This window comes from Grammomys surdaster, unplaced genomic scaffold (assembly GCF_004785775.1).
Source record: "Grammomys surdaster isolate TR1022 unplaced genomic scaffold, NIH_TR_1.0 125621, whole genome shotgun sequence".
NCBI classification, from domain to species: Eukaryota; Metazoa; Chordata; class Mammalia; order Rodentia; family Muridae; genus Grammomys; species Grammomys surdaster.
This window is the reverse complement of record NW_021620462.1, coordinates 1,308,478-1,328,058: the sequence shown is the minus strand read 5'-3', so window position 1 is coordinate 1,328,058 and position 19,581 is coordinate 1,308,478. Positions and strand designations below refer to the sequence as shown.

At 44.8% G+C, this 19,581-nt stretch overlaps 1 protein-coding gene across 2 annotated transcripts in view; it reads right to left on the bottom strand.

Annotated features, from left to right (window-relative positions):
- Positions 1-19,581, bottom strand: part of Pitpnm3 (PITPNM family member 3) — an 87,282-nt gene that overhangs the window by 45,555 nt on the left and 22,146 nt on the right. For both annotated transcript variants that reach the window (XM_028787257.1, XM_028787258.1), the window contains one exon: positions 16,547-16,654. In XM_028787257.1, coding sequence (XP_028643090.1) covers positions 16,547-16,654 — 108 coding nt within the window. The remainder of the gene's footprint in view (positions 1-16,546; positions 16,655-19,581) is intronic.

The window sequence follows — 19,581 nt, the reverse complement described above, 5'->3', positions numbered from 1 at the left end:
TGGGAGCCTACCATCCCCCAAGTCCTCCACTGCTAGCCTCCATTTTGCACAATGGACTGGGGAGTGGAGTGATACACCTGCCCTCCCTCCTGTGTGCCTGCTGTTCCCATTCAGGACTGACAAGAGTCCTCACCCTCTAGGAAGGGAGCACTTACTTCCTTGGATAGGATGGATAATAGCTTGCTCCCTCTGAGTTACACTCAGAATACATTGTGACACTGCCAGCCTAGAGAAACACAGCAGATGGAAGCATCGGTCCCCTGCCCTGCCTGTGCCCAGGCTCCTGTTGGAGGGAGGGGATATGTGGGACAGGACAGCCAGATGGGGTGGAGGAAGGCCAAGCACCCATCTTAGGAGCCCTTTGATGTGTTTCAGCTCAGGACTATATGCAGCAAAGCCTCAGCCTGGGGCATGTGACCCATCAGACTCCACTCACAAGCCACAAAATAGGAGATGAAATAATTCAGAACTGGGAACAGTAAAACCCAAACCAAGAACTCTTTGGAGCACTGACCACAGCTCAGACCATAATAAAAATGTACAGGCATTTCTTATACACCTACTAGATAAGGGAGGCCATTTTGGTTTACACCAGTTCACACAAGTTTCACATCTTTATGAACTTCTGGTCCCAGTGCTTGTTTCCTGACCACAAAGCAAGTAAAGCTTTGAGCTGGGGCAGAATTTTCACCAGCAGGATTATCTAATGAAGAAGGAGCCCAAGGATCTGAGACTCTTGCTGCTGGGGAAACTGGAATATAGAGACTTAGGGAAGCCAGGAGGCCCTTGACCTTGAGATGCTGGTGCACAGGATGTGCCTAGATTTGGAGAAGGGAATGTTAAGGAAGGAGATCAAAGCCAAGTTAGGAGAACTCACAGCCAGTCGAGAGCATGGCTACTCTTAGGTACACTCAGTAGGCTATATATCTAGGAGTGCAGGTACTTCGTGTCCTGCCCTGTGCTCTCCTGAAATGACTGTGGCTTCCACCTCTGCGAAACAGACCTTTCATAGAGAAGGAGATGGGGACTCAGTGGGGCCCCATCACTTGGCCATGAGCACCCTGGTTCTGATGAGGACTTCTTGCTCCCGTTACCCTGTCTCTCCCTCTTGAGATCTCTAGGTCATGGCTTCTCTGGAGGGCTCAGGTGGTGAGGGGAGAGTGTTTGAGGCAGAGGCTAAGGGTGGGAGGGAGAGAGCAGAGGAGGGACTGTTAGCAGAGGCTGTTGAGCCTGGCCAGTGCTCCCTGCAGACTTAGCTTCCCCTACAGTGATGCCAGAGCCAGGGACCGGGTGAGACTGATGAGGATGCTGAGGGAGGACAGAATGAGCCTTTCTGTAGTTGTCATTTTGTTTTTTCTTTATTCTTTGCTATTTTATAGATCTACATAGTGCGTTCTGGTTATTCTTGTCACCATCCCTACCTTGCATCCCTCCAACCTGATCAACCCCTTGTCTTTTGAAAAGAGGGTCTCACTGTGTAGCCCAGGCTTGCCTGGAATTCAAATCCTCCTGCTCAGCCACCCCACCACCCAGTGTACTAGAATTACAGAACTGTCACCATGTTGGTGGGGCTACTATCCACAATATAAATGATGCATACAGAGAAGGCAGCAACAGCAGCAGGCTGGCCTTGCCTTCTCAGTTCAGACCAGCTTTACCCCCCCCCCCCCACTCAGAGCTACCACTAGTGACAGAGGAATCATTGTAGCTTTGAAACCCGGTTTCCTAATTAGTAGGCTCCCAGAACATGAGCCATTAACCAAATGTTCAGCTGGCTCAACGTTGCATAAATGAGACCCCACTTGGCCTGGAACTTTCCAAGGCCCCTAGGCCCAACCACTTTGCCTCATCTTAAGCTTTCTTCTATCACAGGAGCTGCCAGAAGCTCTAATAAGCAGAATAGTTATACAAAGTCGGCTGCAGGCTGCAGGCTGCAGATTGGGAGCTGGAGTTAGAGGCTGTGGTCAGGGCTAGAGTCTGGGGCCCGGAAGTTAGGAGCTGGGGCCACTGATACTCCAGGCTGTAGTACCATAAATCTTGCCTTTCTCAAGTTTATATATTCTGGGGAGTTTGGCTACAGCATCTTCCCCAAAGAAGACACTTCCAACCCTTGCTAATGACTTCCCAAGTAATCTTTTTCCCCTTTCCATCCATCTTCTGGAAAACCACAAGCTCCCTCCAGCAAGAGAAGCAAAATGTGCAGCTATGAACTGATCTCTTTCAGCAAACATGCTGAACAGGAGAAGCTGCTCCTAGCATTCAAGTGGAGGTTGAGTGGCTGCTAGGGAGGGTTTCAGACCTGGAGAAGATTCTAGGAATTCTGTCTGTTAACCCAGGGCACAGGAATTCTGAAGCCCCTATGTGTCCCATACTCTTCTGTTTCTGGGCGTTGGGAACAGGCTTAGGCCAGCTCAGTTAGTTCAGTTCATAAAGGGGCTGGCGTGGAAACCTGTCTGTGCCTCCTAAGCAGGCTTTTCCCCAAATGCTGAGCACTGCTGAGCTGTGGGTTAGTGAAATCCACTACCTATAATCCCTGGCCCACAGTGACTGGGTCCTGGGGTGCTCCTTTGGTTCCCCAGGTTGCTTTTTCCTAATGAGCTCTGTCAAAACTAGCTCATCACAACCCCGCTTAGATCGTTTTAAAGACTAAGAGTCATTTCTGAGAAAGCCCCTAATTCCTCGGCGGACTTCCAGCTTCTGCCTTCACCCCAAGACTGCCCCCCATCCCTTTATATTCCTCATCTTCATTCCTCAAACCCCAACTTCAGTGAGAATGAACTCCAGGCATGGTGGACACACCTGTAATCTCGGCACTCAAGAAACCCAGACAGGAGGGTCTCCAGCTCACAGCTAGGCTGAACTACCTAGTGAGACCCTACCTCAAAAACACAGGAAGGAAAATAAGATGGACTCCACGTGCTTTCTAAACCTCCTGGCTTCTCATACCTTCATCCTCACATCTACACCTATTCCCTCCACCCGGCGTGTCCCCCTTGGTCTGTCCTGATCCAAGAAAAGCTTCCTTAGCCTCTGGAGTCTCTGCTCTGACTCTGTGTCCTCTTAGCCCCATCTTTACTTCACCCCCATCTTGTTAGAGCAGCTGGTTAAGTGAACTGTAATATCCCCACGGGGCCTGGAGGATGAGCAACCAATCAAATGTGAGGCCCTTCCCAAATTATCTAGCTGACTAGCACTGGGTCTGACACAAAGTATCATGTGAGTGAGTGAGGGGACGTCTGGATACTTGACTGACTGCTCTGGGGTCATGATGGCCTCGAATGCCAGGCCGTGGAAGGAACATGCAAGCCAGAAAGACACAACTATGCTCAGATGAGTAGGTGAGGGGCAGATGAACTGTGCTGGGCAGGAGAGACAGGGGGGAGGCTGGGATCTCTGGGCAGGTCCCTGGAGGAAGAGCCCAGGATAGTGAGATCTAGACATGCTCAGAGAAGTGCTCCAAGTGGACCTAAGCATCAACAAGCCTGTCTGTCTCCACTGAACTAGAAACCCAGCCCTGTTGGAGGAGAAGGGGAGAAATGCCTAGAACGTCTGATGTGATTTCAGTATCTCAGGCCTTAGCAACAGCTTGATGCTCCCTTTTTAATGCCCTTCATGGTAGCTGCCCAAGGATATTTAATCCCTGTAGTAACAGAGAACTCACTAACCCTGGGAAATGACAACTGTGGGGAGCAAGATGGTCATGCAAGCCAAGGTGGGGGCGTTATGCTCCATTCTGCCGCAGCAGCACAGTGTTACTGCTCTTCTATTTTCGGAGCGTCATGGTAGTGGAGAATGAAGACAGTAAATTGATTGCATGACCCAGACTTTATCCTCTGCCCCAAACCTCTACAAAGGACATAAATTACTTCCACATGAATCTCCAACAGCAATGGAAAATAAGAAGGAATGTCCTCGGAGAACCCAAACTGTATAAGTACACACACGCATGCACACACACATACACACACACACACACACAAAGTAAAAGGCAGAGCGTTCTGAAGAATGGAAGCTAGGGATGGCTCCAGAACTGACAGGGCCTAGGGTGAAATAGAAGCTTAGAGCCCTTTATTCAAAATCATTAAGGAATTCAAGCTGGCAACAGCAGAACATAACATGTACTGTGCACCCTTCTCAGTATGGAGCCTCTGGTGACTACAAAGGCTAAATACCCAGAAATCCAGCTCAGCAGAAACAGGACCAGAGCTCAGGTCTGCAGGGGAAGAACTGAGGCATGTGGAGGAAGCTTGAAGAACACGGCAGTCCTCGGAGGAAGCACCAGAGCCTGGGAATTCTGCAAGAAGTTGGACGTCCACAGTGGATGAGCCAGTGCAACAAGCCTTCCCTGACCCCTGCATGTGCCAAGCAAAGACAACCATCCCCATATGTGAGAAAAGATGGACAGGTGAAGTACAGAACACCCTTAGAAGCTGGAAACATGCAGGTGGAGTAAACAGGGAGCTGAGTTACCCTGTAGCCCTCCTTAATAATCACATGACAGCAGGTTGTGCTAGAAGACAGATTCCATCACTCAGAGCTCTGCTAACAGGCAGCTACAAACAGAGTGGAACACAAACCCAAATATTGCTAAACATGAAAGGAGAGCCAAAGCTGTGCCAAGAAAGATATCATACTCAGTGACTGAAGCAAGGCGGGAGAGGGAAATGGTGCGTTCCCCAGAACCAGCTCAGCATCATAAGCCTTAATCACTCTTAAGTTTGAACAAGCAGCAGAGTCCCTTAGAGAACTAGTTAAAACAGCTCCTAAGCTCTCCCAGAATTTGGCTGGCTCTGTATGGCTCGGTGGGACTCCCTCCCTCACATTTCTGACAAGTCCCCAAGTGATGTTAATGCTATTGGCCCAGGGACAACTCTTTGGAAATCATGTATCTAGATGCAGGGACATAAACCAGGGAGTGAACAGCTGGGGAGCAGTGCTTTTTGCAAAGCCAGAGGCAGAGAAATTGATGGAGATACCTAGGCACCGACTGCTTCTTTGCCATCCGTGATGATATGATTGTTTAGGAATGGAAAGAGCTCTGAGCACGAATAGCTCTTAGGGGATATCTCAAAGACTATCAGTATAAATGATTCTGGAAGATATGAGCCCTGAGCATAAGAAGTTAGCAATATGGCAGAAGCTGTCAAGGAACTCAAAAGATCACTCAATGTATAAAAATCAAATATACCAAAGAGCCAGAACCACGGGTGGGAAATCCCACCAGCATCTCAGTAGATACAAGACCCGGTGCCTACGAATAGTAATAATCTCCAACAGTCTCGGAATGTGAGGGAACTTCATCTCAACCAGATGAAGGACACCTTCAAAAAACCCAAAACTGGGGCTAAAGAGATGGCTCAATAGTTACCAACACTTGCTGCTCTTGCAGAGGACCCGAGTTCAATTCCCAGCACCCACATAGAGGATCACAACCATTCACAACTCCAGTCCCAGTTCCCTTCATCTGACCTTTGCAGGCACCAGGTACAAATGTGGGACTAAGACACACATGCAACAAAACACTCACTCACATAAAAATAAACAAGAGACTGAAAACATCCCCAAGTGACCAGGATTAAGGCAAGAAGACCCTATATTCTCGCTTCTATTTAGCATTACCCTCAAGGACCTAGTCAGGGAAACTAGGCAATGAGGAGAAATAAAATTAAATAAGCTGGAAAAATATGCAAAACCTACCTCTATTTGGAGGTGACAGGATCTTATGTACAGAAAATACTAAGGAATACTCTGCTCTTACATGTGCTCTTACACACACACTCACACACACACACACAGAAACACACACACGCCCACATAGATGTAAGTCTATCAGAGTTTCAGGATATTCGATCAACATACAAGGTCGGTTGCACTGCCACATATTTGCAGTGAACAGTCTGAAAATGAAATTAAGAAACAATTCCAGTTACACTAGAAGAAAATACTAAGAAGAAGATTTAATAATAAAAGTGTTTGGACTTGTTTATTAAAAACTATAAAACATCATTGAAAGAAATTAAAGAACAGGGAGCTGGAGCGATGGCTCAGTAGGTAAGAGCCCTTGCTGTGCAGGCAGAAGGACCAGATTCCAAATCCTGGCACTCATGTAAAAATTAGAGTGGCAGCGTGTGCTTGCACCCCAGCGCTGCAAGAGGCAGACACAGAGGAATCTAGGTTTGCCGGTAACCAACACAGCTCCAGATCCAGTGAGAGCCCCTGCCTCAAGGGAACAGAGGAGAATGACGGAGCAGGATACCTGACATCCTCACTAGCCTCTGTGCACATACATGGGCACACACCACACTCTGATATATACATGCTTGTGCACACATGCACATACACACGTTAGCTCGAAAGAAAGAAGTAAAGAAGACCTAGGTAAATACAAGGCCATTCCATATTAATGGCTTAGGACCGATAATGCCATGCAGGTAAGACTCCAGATTGATATTGATCTCCAGATTCAGCACAGTCCTAGCTGATCCCTTTGCAGAAATGAGCAACCTCACCTTAAATTTCATATGCAAATACTGACTAGGCAGAGTAATCTTGCAAAAGAAAAACAAAGTTATTGGTGTCCCACATCTGATTTCAAACTTACTATAAATATACAAAACTTCTTGGCACACATATATCTAAGCAGAGTAAGATGGAACATCTAGAGTTAAATCCATATGCCTACAACCAGCTGACTTGGACTAGGATGCCCAAGAAATTCAAGATAGAGGAAAGTCATTTCAGTACATAGTTCTGGGATAGCTGGTTACCTGTGTTCAAAACAACATACCTGGGGAGACAGCTTGGTGGTTAAGAGCACTTGCTATTCTTACAAAGGACCCGAGTTTGGGTGACAACACCTATGCCAGACAGCTCAGAAGAACCTGTAATTTCACTTCCAAGGAATCTGATGACTCTAGCTTCTTTCGTACAGAGACTCATATAAAACTTTAAAAATAAGAAATAGTTAAGAGTAAAGTTGAATCCCTACATCATATCATACCAAAAAATTCCGAGTACATTGATTAAAAAAATTAGCTAAATACAAGAGCTAAAACTATAAAATACTTAAAACATATAAATATTCATGCTCTTGGGTTAAGTAATGGTCTCTTAGATATAAGACCAAAAGCATAGACAACAAAAATAAATTAGTTAGACTTCAAGAAAAATTTAAATCTGTGTTTCAAAGGACACCATTGGAGAAAGGGAACGACAACCAGTAAGATGGGGAAATATATGTAACTCGTGTATCTGGCAAGATTCCAGTGCTGGGGGTGCATCGAGAGCTCTTACAGATCGACAGTGTAAAGACGACCAGTGAGAAAAGGATTTGAATAAAAAGCTCTCCAAAAAGAAAAGCAAGTGACCAATAAACACATGAAAAGATGCTAACCTAGCTAGTCATTAGGGAAGTGAAAATTCAAGTACTCACTAGGAGTCTACAACCTAAAAGGCAGAGGAGATGAACACCGATGAGGAGGGCTAGAGAACCGGGGCGCTTTCATGTCACCCAGGGTAATGAGAAACAGGGGGTGCTTTGGAAGACTCTGGCAGTTCTTCAAAAGGTTAAACAAAATGTACAAAAATTCTAACTCTTGGAAGGGGGAATTGAGCAGGATGTAAATTGAATAAGTAAAAAAAAAATAATTAAAAATATGTATAACTCTTAGGGATGTATCAAGAGAGTTGATCATGCACACATACACTTGGGGGACATGGACACACACACACACACACAGAGAGAGAGAGAGAGAAAGAGAGAGAGAGAGAGAGAGAGAGAGAGAGAGAGAGAAACAGTTACTCACAATAGCCAAAAAGTGGAAACCATTTTAATGCCCATTTGCTGATCAATGGATAAACAGAATATGGTGTATCTGCACCACAGAATAAAATGCAACCATAAGTATTGATATGGGCTACTATATAGACAAGATTCATAAGCATCACAACAGAAAGCAGACAGGCACAAAGGGCCCCGTCTGCTGGATTCCACTGACAAGACTCGTAGTGATTACTGATCTGAATGGTGTTTCTTTGGGGGACAATGTTCTGGAACTCAGTAACAGTGATGGCTATGCATAGACATCTGAATGCCACTGGGATGTACACTTTTAAAGAGTGAATTCTATGGCATATGAATTATACCTTGATTTAAAAATAGAACTTGGCAAAAGATATTTGCTTGGACGGTGTTGACAGCAGCTGCATGTTCTTAGATAATGGAATGAGATAGCCGCTGCCCTGTGTTGTAATCTCACTTTCCATCCTTGGCTAATTAATCCTGCCTTAAGTGTGTGGTCTGTTCTCACTCTGCTCAAATCAACAGAAAACTCCAAGATGTAACAGAGCCGACAAAAAGGGAACTTCAGATTGAACCTGTGCTCTCTCCGAGTCAATGCCAGGTTGTTAGGCAACAAAACAGATGAGAACAGAAGAAAGTGGAAAGATGATTGCTGAAAGAAAGGCATCCACAGATGCCAACCAGCAAACCAGAAAGTGCCCATGAGAAGAAAACAGACAAGCTGTTGTTTAGAGCTGAGGGGAAATGCCCAGAAACTAAACAGAACCAAGAAAAAAGAATACAGACAAGTTAGCTGGGTATGGTGGTGTACTGGCACAGAGGCAGGCAGATCTGTGAGTTCAAGGCCAGCCTGGTTTATATAATGACTTTCAGGAAAACCAGAGCTACATAGTGAGATCCTGTCTCTGAAAAACGAGGGAAGAGTGGGTAGTGGATATAAGGACAGGTTGAAATGCTGCTACAAAGATTCCTGCATCTGTCTAGTATAAGCTCTGGAAGGACAAACAGGAAAAATGTGCTTGAATTGAAGGAGCAATGAAAAGGAAAGTTCCCAGCAAGAATGAGTGCAACCAGGTGCCAGGAAATCTCACTCAGGATCAGTGTGAGCCGAACATAAGAGGAGACACAGGAGCATTTACCACTTTGGGACAGAACTCCAGGCTATCCACACAGCAATAAGGACTACGCTGACCTCCAACTGCTTACCAGAGATACTGCACACTAAGAAAGCCGCTGACAAGGATCTTGTGGATGTAAGACATGTTGCATTCAAAGGCTAAACAAAGGTATGCTTCGAAGCACAAGGACTTATGGAACAGGTCAGATGTCGTGGGGCCAAACTGCTTGCTACCAAGCCTGACTTGTGTTCTGTCCCCAGAAGCCACATGGTGGAAGGAAAAACCAGACTCAGAGAAATTGTATCCTGGTCTACACATACACACACATACACACAAATAACTGTTAAAAATGTAGAATTTTAGACATATAGAAAAGATGGTGTGTAAGAAATTTAGTTACGTCAAACAAAAGCATTTAAAAATTGAAAGGCGAAAACTGATATGTTTGACCTAATAAATGGAGAAACTACTACCTACAAGCAGAGGAAATTTATTTTTAAAAACATATATGGAAGCCCAGCACTAGGAAGGCAGAGGAAGACAGGTCTCTGTGAGTTCAAGGCCAGGCTGCTCTACATAGCTAGTTTCAGGACAGCCAGAGCTACACAGAGAGACCCTGTCTCAAAAAACAAGAATTATATGTAATATTCAGAGAGGGGAAATACATGTTAAAGAAAAAAACTTCAAAGGAATAATACTTAAAATTCAAACATTTTAATCACAAGATACTAAAAATTACAAACAGTAAAAATAATCTATTCACCAAGACTTTTATAAATGGTGCTAAATACTCGTAGAAGAAGGAGGAGGAGGCGTTGAACTCCTTGGGCATAACTGAGTGAAGAGACTCCTTATTCAGGCTGGCGAGATGGACTAGTGGGTAGAATACGTGTCTTGTGGTGATAGAAACTTGTATAATTTGGGGGTTCCCTTTAAGAAAAAAGTAATTATCCAAAGTTTGATAGTTGCAAAGTATCTCCCACTGAAAAATAATCCCTCCAACTCAGAAAGGAGGAGTGAGTGTCCTCTGGTCTCTCTCTAAATTGCATCATGTGTAGAATAAGTAAGAGGGGAGATGTCCTGAAATCAAAGCAACATTGGTTTATGTAAAGAGGAAAAGGAGACTGTGGAGCTAGTTAAAAATAAAACTAAGAACTTTTTTTTAAAAATCAAAATCGGTAAGTCTTTGGCAAAAAGGGTTAAAAATGACAAGGAGGAAATGGGTACAAAACAAAGGAAACAAGGAAAGACAAGGTTTTTTTAGAAAAATTTTTTTTCAACCCAATGGACATTTCTGAAACCGTAAATCAAGGGCTGTACTTACTGGTAAAGTGGGTGACATTATCATACTTCACTACAGTCAGAATCAAACAAAAGCCTGCCAACATTTCTGCTGCTAGGTCCTGACCTAGGTATGCTCACCAATTCAACTGCTTATTATACATATATGCAGTATTCTAAAAATATTTTTAAAAGATTTATCTATTTTATGTATGTGAGTATGCTGTCACTGTCTTCAGACACACCAGAAGAGGGCATTGGATCCCATTACAGATGGTTGCAAGTCACCATGTGGTTGCTGGGAATTGAACTCAGAACCTCTGGAAGAGCAGTTAGTGCTCTTAACTGCTGAGCCATCTCTCCAGCCTCATAATGCAATGTTTTTACTGTGAATTGCGATTTGGGCATTAAACATGGATCACTGGGACTGGAAAGATGGCTTAGTAATTGAGAGTATGTGTTGCTCTTCCAGAGAACCTGGATTCAGTTCCCAGCACCCACATGGCAGCTTCCAGCCACCTGTAACTCCAGTTCCAGATTATCTGATGCCCTCTTCTGGCCTCTGTAGGCACCTGCATGCATATGTTGCACATAAATTCACATAGGCCCATATATACATAAATAAAGATAAATAAATAAATCTTTTTAAAAGTGGGTTCCCCTATCATGGAGATGGGAGTATGGAGGCAAACGTCTAAGACAGCTATGTGATGCAATTTAAAATGAAAAATAAGTAGCATAAATATTGGCAAGAATGTAACTGCTAAGATTTTTAAATGATATGGCATATTGAAAAACCCAAAAGAATCAGCTGACAAACTGTTAGTGATGGTGCAAGCTTTCAAAGAAGTAAAATTTCAAATACACAGCTGCGATGGTTAACTTTGATTGTCAATTCTAGTGCACTACAAAGTCTAGGCCATGCATGAGGCACAGTTTTGGATCTGTTAAGGGTCCCTGTGAAAGGTTTCTAAAAAGGATTAACTGAGGAGGAAGACACCCTAACTGTGGCCAACACTATCCCATAAGTTGGGGTCCAAATAAAATGAACAGGACAAAAGGAGAGGCTGGGGTGGCAGCTCAGGCAAAGCACTCACTTGCTTTGCAAGTGTGGGACCTGAGTTCGGATTCTCAACACTCACATAAATGTAGCTGGGCATGGCAGCCTGTACTATTAGCTCCTGGCACGCTAGCTGGCCAGACTAAACAAATGACTTTAAACTTCAGGAATCCCTGCCTCAATATATAAAGCAGAAAATGATTGGGGAAGACACCAAATGTCAAATTCTGGTCTCTCGCATATGTGCATGAAGCCATGTAAACATGCAGACACACACATGCACATACCACACACATATACACCTGTTTTGCTTTGTTTTGTTTTTTTTTTTAAAACAGGAAAGGAAAGGAAAAAGCTAGCTAAGTCTGGGTATGTTCCTTTCTCTGCTTCTTGATTCAGGGAGATGTGGTCCCTTCTCAGACATGATAGATTGTATCACCTGACACAAAATCAATCTTACCTCATTTAGGTCGCCTCCTGTTGGATGATGGCTCACAATCGTGAGAAAAGTAACTACTCAGTAACTGAAAATGGGCTACATCTAGAATATGTAAAGGCTCCCTTATAAGTAGAAGCAAAGGGCAAATGTTCCAATAAAAGATGAACAAAAAATGTGTTTAAGAAAATCAGGTACTCTGGAGGCAGAGTCAGGCATATCTCTGTAAGTACAAGTCCAACTTGGTCTATATAGTAAGTTCTAGGACATCCAGGGTTACATAAAGAGACCCTGCTTAAACACACACACACATTAATAATAATAATAATAATAATAATAATAATAATAACAACAACAACAACAATTCAGAAGAGGGGCTAGAGAGTGGACTCAGCAGCTCAGAGTATACACTGATCTTGCAGAGGACCTGAGTTTGGTTCCCAGCACCCATATCAGGAAGCTCACAACCACCTGTATCTCCAGCTCCAGGGGATCTGATGCCCTCTTCTGGCCTCTATGGGCACCTGCACTCATGTGCATGTACTCACACAGAGACATACACAGGTCTACATCATCTTAAATAAAGTCTAATCATTCCTTTAATGAAATATGTCAACATCTATTGCAACAGAATGTGTGTGCAAGTGACAGCATGTCTGTCATGCAACAGTGCGATTCAGAATAGGATAAATAAAAAATAAAAGAATGACTTGCAACACTAATGTCTAATCTGAGCCATAGAACTATGCATACCGCAAAGCTGTTTGATGAGGTCTGCCATGGAAGGGACTGGGAAGGAAGACTGTGGCTCTGTTTCCATTGTTTGATTTTTCTCTCAACAAGAGTGCATTCAAGAAAGAAGGTGGATATTTGTACTCCAAATGTTCACAGCCACATTAGTCACAATAGGGGAAAAACAGAAACAACCTGAATGTCCATCAACAGATGAGTGGATAAGCATAATGGCATATACAATGGAAAGTTATTCAGCCACAAAATAGAATAAAGTCCTGATTCGTGCTAAACATGGGTGAATCTCAAAAACATTATGCTATTGAAAATATCCAGACACAAAGGGACAAACACTGCATGAGCCTACTTCTCAGTGACCTGGAGAAGAAAGCAGCCTGCTACTTGTCAGGGGCTGGGGGGATAGGGATTGGTGCTCAATGTGGTGTCAATTTGGAATGGTAACAAAGTTCCTAAGATGCATGGCGACAGCCGGAGAGCAGCGTGACCTAGCACTGCTGAACTAGACACTTAATATATTTTAAAAAGTATATTTTAAGTTATGTGGCTCTTATTACAGTAAAAATTACTAAGTAAAAAACAGCACAAGTAATGGTCAAATAATAACCAGAGTGCACAGGGCTAATGCTGAAGGGTGTCTTTTTAGTAGAATACATATCACCCAGTAGGTGACTATATAGCCAGGACTGCAATAAAGGTTGGCGACTAACAAAGGACAGAAGCAAACCCAGGGGTGCACTGGAAAGGAAGTCAACAGCTGCACAGAGCAGACCTGGGATCCCATGGCTGGAGGATCCAGGCTAAGGGTTGGGGACAAACTGGCAACTCCAGACTTGGCCCCAGTCTGTAGATAGCCAGGAGCTAAAGTATGTCCTTGAAGGGATGTGACATCCATAAAGGAACACTCATATATATGCGTACACACCCAAATACAGACATGTACAAACACTTAAACACACATACATACAAACATGCAATATACATACAAACACTTAAATACACACATACACAAATGTATACAGCATAAACATATACACAAACAAATACACATACACATAAGCACATATACAAACATACATACACACAAATTCACATACACATACATGCATATTCAGACACCATTCCTTTGGGGCAGCAGCAAAAAAAACATTCTCAGACAGTGAGAAAGAAAAAGTCACACATGAGTAATTAACACTCTAAGCCTGTGCCACATATGGGTGTGGGGTCTAAAATTGCATCGCCCATGGGGAGAAGAGACTGTGAACTATAAATTTAGCAAAAGAATATTCTAGGTGAGTGAAAGCCTCCAGTTCAGAGAAAAAGAAACAAGACCAGCCAGATGCAGTGGCACATACCTTTAATTCCAGTATTTGGGAGGCAGAGGCAGGAGGATCTCTGTGAGTTCAAGCCAGCCTATTCTATTTGGTGAGTTCCAGGACAGCCAGAGCTATATAGAGAGTCCCTGTCTCAAAAACAAAAAACAAACAAATAAACAAAAAGGAAGGAAGGAAGGAAGGAAGGAAGGAAGGAAGGAAGGACAAAAGCATTCTCTCTGGGACATGTGCATGATCTAGGTCATAAAGAAACCCACAGAACAAACAATGCAGTGATCAAGATGTTTTCACAATAAAAGAACAAAAGAATGAAAGAAAGGGATGAGGAAGGGAGGGAAGGAGGGAGGAAAGAAGAAAGAAGGAAGGGAAGGAGGGAGGGAGGGAGGGAGGGAGGGAGGGAGGGAGGAAGGGAGGAAGGGAGGAAGGGAGGAAGGGAGGAAGGGAGGAAGGGAGGAAGGGAGGAAGGGAGGACAATAGCAATAGCCCAGGAGCATGTGCAAGCCAGTGCACTCTCCTCAGTGTCAGTGCCCTCAAGGACTGGATGTTCAGATGACTGAGGAGAGCCTGTGTAACATGACAGAAATGGTGATGAACAGAAAAGATGAAATGCAAAAGAGAATTCAAGGGGCAGAAGAAAGCTAACTGTGTTCTGAAGCTGAAGAGCATGAAGGGTCTTTGAGTCATCCAGACAGAGTGCTACCAACAATCAGAAGTCTGGAGCTCCTGAGAGGTCTTAGCTGGAGGTAAGGTGGACCAGCCAAGGCACCACCATGAAAGGAGTTCCTGGGATGAGAGATGGGAAGGATAGGAAGCTTGAAGCAGGCAGTAGCATCAGCTTGTTTAGATCATCAGTTCTTTTCCAGCAAGCACAGTCAGAAATCCTTCTACCTGGAAGGGTCCCCAGAGCCTCCCTCTTCAGTCCTTTGCTCAGCCTGACTCACTGCACAGCATCCTGCCACTGTGGGGCAGGCCCTGAGGATGAAGATACTATCTTGCCCATCTTTGTTTCCCCTGCATCTAGCACAAGGCTAGGTTCCTGCAGAGGCCCTACAATTGATATGTGAAGTGACATTTCACATGTATGTTCCTTTGTGTTATGGCAACCCACATTATGAATCCACGGGAAAGTGGGAGCCAGAAATGCAGCTGGCTTGCCCTTCTGAATACTCTCTTCCTTCTCTGCTCCCTGCTCTCTGCTCCACATTCTGTACTGGGGGTCAGGAGGGTGGGTGCCATGGCACCAGCCTTTGCAGTCAGACCACTCACTTCCCTGACTTGATCCTGCACCAGCACATGCCGTTTGCTATGCTACAGCTATGCTTGTGCAAGATTGTTCATTCCATCACTACAACGACCTGTGACTGGGTGCACTTTTGCAAGTATTATCTCATAATTCTCACACCCTTAATACTCATACCCCACACTTCAGCTGAAGAAACCAAGAGACAGCAGGACCAAGGCTCCTGTCCAAACCTTAGACTTTTAAGGCTCTGCTTGTCCAATAGGCCTTCCTTCTGTTTCCTTACACCATTCCCCCAACCACCATACCACCCTCACAGTTCACCCTGCCTCTCCCTCACCTCTGCTGAGCTCACACTGGGTCTGAGTCACACAAGCCTAAGCAGACAGGTGGGGGTGGGAGTGAGGAGGGAAGGCCAACTGAGTGGTGACTACAAACCTAGACTTGTCTTTTTTGTGGCTACCAAGCATGGTTGGGGAGGAGGATCCAGAATACCTGACCCATTCTGTACTCCTTCTGAGCCCCTGGGGGTGTGAAGCAAAGAGCAGACTGAGGAGCCATCTGCAAATATGTGGCTGGGGCACTATCTCCCAGATCACAAGTCAAGCTAGTAGGACCCAGCCTTTAAACATTTCCTAGACCAGTGTCACATTCATGGAAGGGGACAGTCTGCATCTGGCCCCTAAGGTCAATTTAGAGATGTCAATTTAAGATCCTAGACTAGAAGGATCTTAAATAAGACTCAGACCCAGCTTCTCATAGCTTCTTCATTCATACAAAGAAAACAACAGCTTGAGCCTACCCATCGCTCAGGATGGGTTCTTCTGCATGGGACAAGCTCTGGCCCAAAAGTGAAGGGGATGGAGGATAAGAAAAGGATTGGGTACTTGGGCAAGGTGACCATTTTCTTGAGCTGGGTCAACACCACCTCTGCTAGACAGCCCCTAATAGGATGGCCATAGCCACTTAGCCACTCTGGCCCAGACTAAAACTGTCTAGTGTCAAGGCCAAGAAAGGATAGAAAAAAAAGAAAGAAAGAAAATGAGTGCTACTGATTGGGTGTGTCTGTTCCTGAAGGTTCATATGCTGGGTGCTTAGTCCCCAATGTAAAAGCATGGAGACAGTGAAACCTCTTAAAGATGGAGCCTGGTAGGAAGTGCTTGGACTATGACTGCCTTGGGAAGCATTCAAGCAGGTTTTGTGAGTGGGTTAGTGCCTGGGAGCCTGCCTATCTTATATAAATGACCTCAGTCCCATAGTCCTGGAACTTAATAGTTTGACCTTGATTGCCCTTAATTACCCATGCTCCTGAATGCCACTTGATGAACAAAGGAAGTATCCTGTGGATGTGCCATGGAGTTGTTTTGCACCCCCAACCAGGCAGCCCTATAGAGCACTACCCCCTCAACCTCCACCCAGACCCTCTGTCACCTAAAGAGTTCCTGTAGGTCCCAGGCACAATGGGCAGCCCTACCCCCACCCTGTAACACACATGCACAGTCAGGGCTTGGGAGAGGCAGACTCACCTTGATGCTCATCCAGCTTCCCCATGGTCTCAATCTGCTCCACCAGGTCATTGGAGCTCCACTGGCTCATTCCAATAAGGATGGCATTCTTTCCTTCAGCCACCTCCTCTGTGTGATGGGGAGAGATGGATGTTAGCAGACAGGGCTGGTTGGGTAGTCCTAACCAGAGCTGCTGTCTGAGGGGGTAGGCATTTCACCCATAAGTTGAAACAGACTTCAACATTTTTTTTTGCAGTGCTAGAGATGGAACCCAGAGCCTTTGACATGCCAGACAAGTGCTCTACCACTGAACTACATCCTCCACCCAAGACTTTAACTGCTGAGAGTTACTTCAGTAACAGGACTAAACTATTGATGAATTCGTCATTGCAATAAGGTCTTGATGCTGTGACTCACCAGAGTCCAACATGCTATAGCAGGAGAAAGTGAGAAGGAGGCCGTCATTCACTGCTAACACTGAAACTAGCATTTCTTGGAAAGAAAGGACCAAAACCTAAACTTCATTATTTGCCCATTATTTCCCTTTAGGAATGTGACTGGACTTCTATGAACTGCCATCTTCCCAACAGTAAAATGAGATAGGCAATGTCCAACTCATAGAGTTCTGGGAAGGCTTAACTGAGATGATGTGTGTCAGATCTCCAGCGTACAGAGGGGGCCCAGAGATAAGAGCCACTGAGCTCAGTTCTTCTCCTGAAAAGTAATTCACCAGCAGGTCATAGACTGGTTGGAGCTGGATAGGTACAGAAGCAGCTCTGAGGTAAGCATAGAGAAAGCCTTCTGGTTCTAAGCTGTCTGAGCTATACGGAGTCCTTAGATTCCATCTCAACTACAGGAACCTTTAAATGCCTCTATTTCCTGCTCTACTCCCCCTAGCCCTGACTCTGTCCTTAATGATTATTCTGGGAAGAATTGGTGGGGACATATCCCCTGTCCACACTGCACTGTACAAGCCTCTGGGTCCCTTGTCTCCAACATCACACACGTGACACAGTCTCTCATCCTGAGAAAGAATGTTTCTATAACAGCACACTTGTGAGAGTGGACATGGTTCTCACTCCACCTTCCGCCTCAAGATGAGCCCTCATGGTGAAGAGCTTTGTGCCTTCCTTCACATCACAGACAGCAAGGATGTTGAGGAGAATCCCCAAGTTCGGGGATTAAAGATTAACAAATAATAAAGACTGATATCTGCCTTTCTAGCAGAGAGTTTCTCCAGCAACCAATATGGCGGACCAAAAACTTTGGGAGCTGTCCAGCGTTCTGACTCACACCAGTGCTCAGTAATCCAGATCCCATCTCTGTCAACGCCTCCTGTCTTATTCTGTTATTTGATTGATTGATTGATTGATTGATTGATTGATTGATTGAACAGGTCTAATAAACCTTTCACAAGTGAGATTGGTATACGTGATTTACAAATACTAATTCATAAGCCAGATGTAGTAGTGCACGCCTCAATCGCAGCACTTGGGAGGTAGAGGCAAGAAATCTGAACTTCAAGGCAGCATTGGTTATATAGTGAATTTAAGACCAGCCTGGAAAAGATCATATAAAGAAGAAAAACATTAATTGTATTCTCATAAAAATGGGACAAACAGTGGGGCTAGGGATGGATGGCTCTGTCAGTAAAGTCCTGCTACACAAGCATAGACACCTGAGTTCCAGGACTTACAACAAAGATTAATGGCATCACATGCTTGTAGCCCCAGTGCTGGGAGTTGCTGGGAGTTGTGGGACAGAGACAGGTGGGTTCTGAAGCTGTTTAACCAGATGGCCTTGCCAAATGGAGTTTCAGGTGTAGTGAGAGATCCTGTCTCAAAAAGAAAAGATGAAGAGTCACCACAGTAGACAGCCAGTGTCAACCTCTAACCTCCACATGCGCACGTATGAACAAACCCACAATAACAAGTATATACATGTCACAAACACAGCAAACATCACACACACACACATACATACGCATGCACACACACACACACACACACACACCACTCCAAGGAACAATGATTACTATCTTTATTTTGTAGACAAGGACACTGAGTACTTGAAAAATCTTTGCTCAAGAGCTCTGCCTAGTAAACGGGATTCTGGGCACTGGGTAAGTGCAGATATCCTTACACCTGCTATTATGGCATACGTCTATAATTCCAGCACTGGGAAAACTGTGGTGGGAGGATCATTAAATTTGGGGCCAACCTAGGCTACACAGTGAGAACCTGTCTCACAAAAGAGTAAAGAAAGCCCTGACATCCTACCCTCCAATACCCTGTTCTGGACATCTTGTGTTGACTGGCCTCACACACCTGGAAGACTTCGAATGTGCTCCCTCTGGGGACAAATTCACACCTGTGAGTGGCATCCAACACTAGGCAGACATCTGACCAGGTTACAGTGCCGACTGTACAAGCTGTGAGCTTTGTTTTTGCATGCCCCTCCCCCCACTGCTGTTTCTGTTTTCTTGTCCCTTAAATGGCAATAAAATGTCTAGCTCTCTAAGTCTTCTAGCAAGCTGCCGCAGGGACAAATAATATAATAACTTTGGAAGAATTACACAAGCTAAAAACAGCATGCAAAAATATAAGGTGGCTTATCCTTGAGGAAACAGAATCACAAAGAGGTTAAAGTCAAGCATTGTGGCACAGCTCTCAGTTCTGTCTCTTGGCTCAGTAGGTTACCCAAGCAAGCAGAGTTTATTTGTTGTTGTTGTTGTTGTTTTGGTTAGGTTTTTGGGGGGTTTATTTTGCCCATTCCAACAACCATCCTGCAGCAAACAGACTCCTAAGCACATGCTGTGTGTTTAGATGTGACCTCTTTCCCACAGGAAGCCATGATGTGAAGGATGCCATCATAAAGAACTCCAGTGTGGGAAGACCAGAGAGTGGGGTGCGAGGTCTGGTGCCAGTCAGGCAGTGGTGGGTGCTCAGTACAAACTGGATAGTGATTCCTACAATGCAGGAAGCTCCATCCCTGGAGTGTGAGGCTCTCCTCTCTCTGTCTCTCTCTGTCTCTCTCTGTCTCTCTCTCTGTCTCTC